Source organism: Urocitellus parryii, chromosome 6 (genome assembly GCF_045843805.1).
Source record: "Urocitellus parryii isolate mUroPar1 chromosome 6, mUroPar1.hap1, whole genome shotgun sequence".
Lineage (NCBI taxonomy): Eukaryota > Metazoa > Chordata > Mammalia > Rodentia > Sciuridae > Urocitellus > Urocitellus parryii.
This window is the reverse complement of record NC_135536.1, coordinates 82,845,841-82,854,113: the sequence shown is the minus strand read 5'-3', so window position 1 is coordinate 82,854,113 and position 8,273 is coordinate 82,845,841. Positions and strand designations below refer to the sequence as shown.

At 43.8% G+C, this 8,273-nt stretch overlaps 1 protein-coding gene across 1 annotated transcript; it reads left to right on the top strand.

The window, feature by feature from the left end:
• Positions 1 to 286: 286 nt before the first annotated feature.
• Positions 287 to 5,658, top strand: Actc1 (actin alpha cardiac muscle 1). Its single transcript, XM_026391375.2, has 7 exons — positions 287 to 394; positions 1,026 to 1,176; positions 2,312 to 2,636; positions 3,339 to 3,500; positions 3,626 to 3,817; positions 4,600 to 4,781; positions 5,328 to 5,658. Exons 2-7 carry the CDS (start codon positions 1,048 to 1,050, stop codon positions 5,469 to 5,471), a joined length of 1,134 nt encoding a protein of 377 aa, XP_026247160.1. The 5' UTR covers positions 287 to 394; positions 1,026 to 1,047; the 3' UTR covers positions 5,472 to 5,658.
• The last annotated feature ends 2,615 nt before the right edge of the window (positions 5,659 to 8,273 follow it).

The window sequence follows — 8,273 nt, the reverse complement described above, 5'->3', positions numbered from 1 at the left end:
AGCCCATCCAGGGAGCTCCCCCACCTCAGGAAGGGGGAGAGGGGGGTTGGCGTCACTTAGTCTTCCCCTGCCCCCTACCCTCCAGCGTCTGCCCCTCCCTAGCTCCCTATTTGGCCATTCTTCTGGCTGCCCCCTCCCCTTCCTTACATGGTCTGGGAACCCCCTCGCTGATCCTCTCCCCTGCCCTTGCCTCCATGAATGGCCTCGGCGGTCCTGGATGGTGCTAAGGCGACCAAATAAGGCAAGGTGGCAGACCGGGCCCCCCACCCCTGCCCCCGGTGGCTCCAACTGACCCCGTCCATCAGCGCGCTATAAAGCTGCGCTCCTGGCGCCTGCACCCAGAGCCTGCCGCCGCCTGAGCCGAGCCCAGCCGAGCCCAGCCGAGCCGCGGACGGTGAGTCAGCGACACCCTGCGCCCTCGCTCCCCGCCTGGCCCCGTGGCCGCACCGGACACCAGCCGCGCCCCCGGCTTCAGCCAGCGCCGGCCCTCAGCTACTCCTCCCTGTCGTTTTTTTTTTTTTTTTCTCCCTAAACTTTTTGATGAGGTTCTAACTTGTTTTGTGCTAAGTTTTGGATCTCTACGGAGAGGGGCGCGCGGAAAGGGAGTCCCGCGTTCCCAACCCTCCGCAAGGGCGTGTGCTCTTCTCTCCACTGGGGCAAGGCGTGGGGTGTGGATAGGGCGGGAGACTGGGGTTCCAATTTTTGAACGGTGAAAAGGGCCTAGGAGGACTGGTAAGGAATTGGATCTCCAGAGTAGTTAGGATGGTCCTTCCTTATGCCTGGGACAGAGGGTGGCACTCCTGGCCAGGGAGCCTGGGTGGGTTTCTCTTTCTTCACTATACAACCAATCTCCTCTGTGGCTCCTTCTCGCCCTTCTTTTTCTCTTAAAGGGTGCAGAAGGCAGCTCTCTCTCCACCCGCCCCCATCCCCTAGAATCCACATTTGTTCTATCCCCTTCTCCTGGTAAGGACAGAGCCAGTTCCCAGACACTGAGCATGGCCCACCTTCCCTTCTTCAACCTACAGACCCCGCTGAAGCTGTGCCAAGATGTGCGACGACGAGGAGACCACTGCTTTGGTGTGCGACAATGGCTCAGGGCTGGTGAAGGCCGGCTTCGCCGGCGATGATGCGCCCCGCGCTGTCTTCCCATCAATTGTGGGCCGCCCACGCCACCAGGTACATTTCCTGCCCTTCCTGCCTTCTCCCAGATGGGGCACTCCCCAGGCCCACTCTGCACCCCTGCCTGCCACCTCCTTAGTCCAGCAATTAGGGAAATGTTTCTCCTGACCCAACTTTTTCCTGAACAGCTTGATTCAAATGAGGAAAATTTGGGTTAGTTTCAGATCCAAGCCAAGATGAGCAATACCCTTACCAAGTCCCTAATTACCAAGAAATGTACACTTTCCCCCAATCTACTTCAATGGCACACCTGTCAATGGTCCAAATGCCTCCTGTGAAAAGCCATTGGCTCTCTCCACTCTTGACCTTCTGGATTTTTAGTCCTCAGTGTCTTCTGTACCTCTTATACCATATGGTTTTCTTTTTTTCTCCTCCTTTTCAGCCCTGTTCAAAGTTTGAAATAACTCCCCTTCACCAACCCTGGACACAACCCACATTCCTCTCTCTTGTTCACAGTCAGTTTACAGGGCTCTCAAAACATGTAATCTCTCTCCTTCCTGGCTGTTGCAATTTTAGAAGTCAGACGTGACAAGGAGAGTGAGTGCCATGGTGATAGTGACATACCACCTGTTTATTAAAAGCAATGCCATGCTCTCTGGGTTTGTCACATGCCTGGCCAGACAGGCTGCCAGGGAGTAGAGCTCTTAGTCCTCACGTTGGGGAATGACCAGTATCCAGGATGTTCTGGACCGGCCGCATCAGAATGGCAGTGGCAAATCAGCCCATCTTTTTAGGTTCATTTGATGAATGTCAAAATCTTTTCTTAGGAGAAATACAATGTGTCACTAATTTGGTCATTCCTGAATGTAGCCATCTACTTTCTATTTGACTCAGGTGATAAGCTTAATAATGAAGGCATTTTAAAATTAAGGTGAGGCCCTGCTTCTTCAGTGGAATAGCTTTATTCCCCCTCCTCAATTATATTCTAAACAATAGGATTATACATCTTTGTGATAAGGTACAAGACTGATTTTAGATGATTCTTCTAAATTTAAGGTGAAATCCTGTTTTTACTATTTCTGGTGTTTTGAAGATGTACCTTGACTTGGGCAGTTAGATATAAATTGATAAAGTGCTGAATATATTCCTGACATGGTGGAAGCATGATTTCCCTATCTTTTTCTTCTTACAGGGAGTCATGGTGGGTATGGGGCAGAAGGATTCCTATGTAGGCGATGAAGCCCAGAGCAAGCGAGGTATCCTGACTCTGAAGTACCCCATTGAGCATGGCATCATCACCAACTGGGATGACATGGAGAAGATCTGGCACCACACCTTCTACAATGAGCTCCGCGTGGCCCCTGAGGAGCACCCCACCCTGCTCACTGAGGCCCCACTCAACCCCAAGGCCAACCGTGAGAAGATGACCCAGATCATGTTTGAGACCTTCAATGTCCCTGCCATGTACGTGGCCATCCAAGCGGTGCTGTCCCTGTATGCTTCTGGCCGAACCACAGGTATGCTTGGGCTGTGGGGTTGGTCACTGATTTTCATCACATTCCCAAGCCACTGATCTTGCTGTGAATGTGATTCCTCAATTAAAAAAAATAGTGATCCCTTCCCTCACTCTCTCCAGGGAGGTGTCCAAGCTAAGAGAGAAAGATAACTAACAATAGTTCCCTGAGGTTAATTTCAGAGCACACTTGTTGTAAGAGCTGACAGCTTGAGGAATTAGATCCTTCCCTTATTTTGAGGATCGAAGTGCAGCACAGTATAGCAGCTGTGAATGCAGCAGTCATGGTGTGTGTGTGTGTGTGTATACCATCACAGCCCCTGGGCAACATCTTCAAGGAGAATATACATTTTTTTTCCCAACAGGTCTGAATCAATAAAGAGAGAAACGTGTGCAAGAGAGATAAGAACAAAGAAAAATAGGCTGGGCATTTATATCATGTGCTGGTTGGCAAGAGGGATGATCATTTTAAAGTATTTTCAGGAAAATTTTCTACTCCAATACTTAAAAGGATGGGCTTCTGTTAGCTTCAGATTTAGTATCTATCCATTATGTTCATTTTTATTCTTTGTCTGTAAAGGATCTGATTTTATCTGGATCAGTGCCCAGTCTTGTATCTCTCAGCTAAGACTGGAAGTAGGTTTTGCCGTGAATAAAGTGGCGGTCCACAGAGATTTATCTTGTTCTTGTCTATTTCCTCTCACAGGCATTGTTCTGGACTCTGGTGATGGTGTAACCCACAATGTCCCCATCTATGAGGGCTATGCTTTGCCCCATGCCATCATGCGTCTGGACCTGGCTGGTCGGGATCTCACTGACTACCTCATGAAGATCCTCACTGAGCGTGGTTACTCCTTTGTCACCACTGGTGAGTATATGTGTCTTATCTGCCACAGCACGTGTCTGCTTTTTTTCCTCCCTCGAAGGATCCACCTACCTCCCCACGACTAACTTCTTTCTTCAGAGATTGACTGTGATGATTTATTTCTGCAGCTGAACGTGAAATTGTCCGTGACATCAAAGAAAAACTGTGTTATGTCGCCCTGGACTTTGAGAATGAGATGGCCACAGCTGCCTCTTCTTCCTCCCTGGAGAAGAGCTATGAACTACCTGACGGCCAAGTCATCACTATTGGCAACGAGCGTTTCCGCTGCCCTGAGACGCTCTTCCAGCCCTCTTTCATTGGTGAGTTGTGGGGTCAGATCCCAAGGCACAACTTTTTCCTGGGAGTCTTGGGGTCTCCGAGAGTAAAATCCAATATAATCAGAAGAATTAAGAGACTGTTGAGTGAAATTGTAGGCTTGCAGTCCCACACAGCTCAGCCTCAAGTCCTTATGGCTCATTAGTGATGCTGTAGTGACCTGATCAAGGAAGACATATGGGTTCATCTCCAAGAATGAGACCCAGCAGTAACTGAATATCACATATCTGCAGGGAAGGGGTGATTACTCAAGAGAGCTGAGTTAGTCTAATAAGTTCCATTACCAACTAGTTGGACTTTGCTTTAAGTAACTCATGCAACCACACTCTTACACATAGTGATAATGGGAGACTTGTATGTCACCAAAAGCTTTCCTAAGCAGTGATTTCCTGGAAAAAGCTTGGACTGATTTAAGTTCATAAATAAAAAAGTATGTTAATTTTAACTTAAATGTTTGTCTTAGCCTTTTGAAGTACATCTGCATACATCTGATGTATACAGAAGGTATTCACTCCAAATAGATGCTCAACACAGTTGTTTGTTTCCTGGCCATCTATGATGGATTATCTGTTATTTCTTTTAAGAGACACCTGTTCCACATATTCCTTGCAGTGTATCTTATAGGGCAACATGTGTTTCAGAGGCAAATGGTGGCAGCTCACCAACACAGAGGAATCCTGTTCTCTTGGCCCAGCAGAATGTTCCTTCCACACTGAATTATAGCTTGAATGTGCTATGTTTGTTTTTTTTTTTAATTTGTATCCAGGCATGGAATCTGCTGGCATCCATGAAACTACTTACAATAGTATCATGAAGTGTGACATTGATATCCGTAAAGACCTGTATGCCAACAACGTCTTATCTGGAGGCACCACCATGTACCCTGGTATTGCAGATCGTATGCAAAAGGAAATCACTGCTCTGGCTCCTAGCACCATGAAAATCAAGGTAAAGAGCTTTCATGGGTGGGAGGACTAGCACAGATCTTGGTATTCTGAGTACAGTTTCATTCATAACTCCTTTCCCCTCACACTTAGCTTCCTGACTCCTATAAGCTTTACCTTTTAGCTTTTCTAGCACTTTTCTTGATTTTTTTTAAATAGTATTTTCCCCAAGACATGAAACTTTAAAGATGTTTTCAAGCAGTGAATAAAAAATAAATTATTGGGAAAAAATACAGCTAACTCTTTGAACATAGTTAAACCCCCCAACTTTTGGGCTAACCTTCAACCATGCATTTAGCTTGTTGCCACATTATACTCTATTTCAGAGAAATGGAGAAATTCTATTTTGAAGAGTCTTTAATAATAGAAATGATGAAACAGAGGAAAGTTCAAAAAATTGTGATTGTTGTAATATTTGGTGATATACAATTTCCTACATTATAGTGAATTATTATCTAATTTCTTTTTGTGAATATTTCCAAAATGTTGCTTGTTGTTCCATTGCTTGGAACTTCAGAGTTCACTGGAAGCTTTTGTTTTCTTTCTGCAGATTATTGCTCCCCCTGAACGTAAATACTCTGTCTGGATCGGGGGCTCCATCCTGGCCTCTCTGTCCACCTTCCAACAGATGTGGATTAGCAAGCAAGAGTATGATGAGGCAGGCCCATCCATTGTCCATCGCAAATGCTTCTAAGGTGCCTTCTCTCTTAGTCTCTCTTACATTCAGGATGACAGTATTATGCTTCTTGGAATCTTCCAAACCACCCTTCCTCATCTCTCATCAATCATTGTACAGTTTGTTTACACACGTGCAGTTTGTTTGTGCTTCTAATATTTATTGCTTTATAAATAAAACAGACCAGGACTTGCAACCTACAAAAGCGTCTCTCATTTCTTTCTGGGGTAGGCTTGGGTGGGGCAGGCACATTTGCTCTGATACTTTGAGCATTGTAATAGTACAGTAGCATAAAGTTCATCAGATACATTAGTGTCACACTGAGCTGGAAATTATGCACTGAATTTTGATTTTATATTTTGGGCCAGAATCATGAATTATTTCATAACTTATAAATAAGCTCCATTAGGTTTAGCCCCATGTAAGCAAGAAATGGAACCCTATGTGACAATGTTTTAAGATTAGTTGCTATGGATGACACTGAACATTGATTATTTTTAGCATACATTCCGGTTGTTTTTATAACTTTGCAGAACTCAAATACATAGCGGTAATGAGATCAAAGATTATCTTAAATTCACTTATCTTCTCATTTCTTTGGATTCTGCAGTTACATTTTTGAGGGTTAGGCATGAAATGCAAGTCCAGCTGACAGGCTTAGCCATGTCTCATTGCAAATATACTCTAAACAACTGAAGATCACTAAGCATGTTCAAAGTAAGTGTGAGGAAGCAGGATCCAGAAACAACTTCTTAGTAACTGTGTGATAGAGATCTTCAACATTTGTAATCTTGGGATCTTGGATTGAGTGGAGTGAAGACTGATGTTCTAAGGGAACAGGGTTGAGGGAGCCATAGAATTTGCCTTATTTCATGCTGGACTCTGTTCCAGGAGGAATGCACCCAAAAGGATCAGAGTGCTCTGTCCTTAGGGGACTCACATACACTGCAGGCATATGTGGTCTGGGAGGCTTTAAGGAGATGGACATGGGCCAGGCTCTTGAAGAATAGTTAAGTTTAGAGAGGTAAGAAGAACAGGACGGAAATCTCAGCTGGAGGAAATGGGGCAGAAGCCAGAATACCAGGCCTGGGGTAGTCTGACCGGAGCTGGTGAATTTTAGGAAATCTATTGGGAAGGGTAGACTTCAATCTGGTTGCAAAAGCTTTTAAGATTTTTTCATTTTCAAATTAATTGTTCACTGTGAGAGCTCACAGTGGTGTTTGATTGGTTTAATTAAACTTTATTGAGAGAACTGAGATGGATTGAGCAATTGGTGCAATGCTGTATGGTTTGTTTGTAAAGTACACAAGACAGGAGCCCAGATTTTTTTGACATTTTGTGTGATGATGCTTTTAAAAGCATCTTTTCTAACTTTAGCCATAGTTTATCAAGGGTAACCCCATTCTATCAACATTGGAAGCCTGGGTTCAAAATTTGGAGTACTTTGGGTTCAACATCTTTAATAAATTGTCACTGTCATCATCATTCAAGGTCATATGCATGTCTTTATGTCCATTAATTCGGAATGTATCTCTAGTTCTCTGACTCTGGGTCAGGTTCCATAGTAGGAGAAGGGGACCCAAAGATGGGTCAGAGCACATTTTCAGTATTTAAGGAACTCAGAGTTTAGAGTTCTATGTTTAGCATAAGCAAATGGAAGTTCTTTAAAAAAAAAGTCTAAACAGAAAATCAATTTGGTGGGATTTTCTTTAGATACAGTATTAATGCTATTGTAGATATTCTCCCCTCTGTGTCTTGTAGCACAGAGATACTGGTTTCAAAGCTATGTATCAGCTGAGGAGACTGATTTGGGGCAGACATGGGGAGGAATAATTCACAGTCTCTGTCTCTTTTTCTCTTGTCTCTCAGAGCACATAAACATTACAAATTTTATCCTCTGAAAACAATACTAATGATTTAAGTGTAGACAACAGACTGGAATATCACCTATGGTTTTTTCCATTTATGAATGAAAATGGAATAGATACTTTTGTTTCTACTTCAAAGTAGACACATGTGTTAGTCAATTTTTCTTTGCTGTGACCAAAATACCTGAGAAGAACGGAGGAAATATTATTTTGGCTCATGGTTTAAGAGGTCTCAGACCATGGTCAGCTGACTCCATTGCTCTGGGTCTGAGATGAGGCAGAACATAATGCTCTGCTCATAGCAGCCAGGAGGGAAGGGGAGGGGGAGGGGAGGGGGAGGGGAGGGGGAGGGGAGGGGGAGAAAGGGCCACTGGGAAGAGGAACCCTTCTAGGACATGCCCCAGTGACTCATCTCTTCCAGCCACACCCTACCTGCCTACTGTTACCACATAGTTAATCCATTCAAATTAGGATGGGCTGATTAGTTTACAGCTCTCATAATCTAATCATTTGGCCTCTGAATAAGCCTGTATTAACACAGGTGCTTCTGAGGGATACCACATATGGAAAACATAACAAAGCTTTAAGAATCACCTCCCAATATTTGTATCAGAAGTGGTAAGCACACAGATTCTTATTGAATTTTGAGTTTTTTCATCTCTGCTTCATGTTAGTTTATAAGGTATTAGAATGGCTGAGTCTTCTAGAAATTGTGCTTAAGGAAGTTACAAAGGCAATTGTGTTTAAGGCACAATGTATAAAATAATTGAGATTATCTACAGTGAATATGTCTTTGGTTAAAATTCCATGTATAAAAACATTTCATTTATTATATTTCTTCTCAATTTATGTTGAAAAGAGTATTGTTAATAGCTTCAAGTACCCCCAAACAGTATTTTTGTCATTTTTAACTGATCAATAGGCATTATATAGTTGTATTTAAACATTCAAG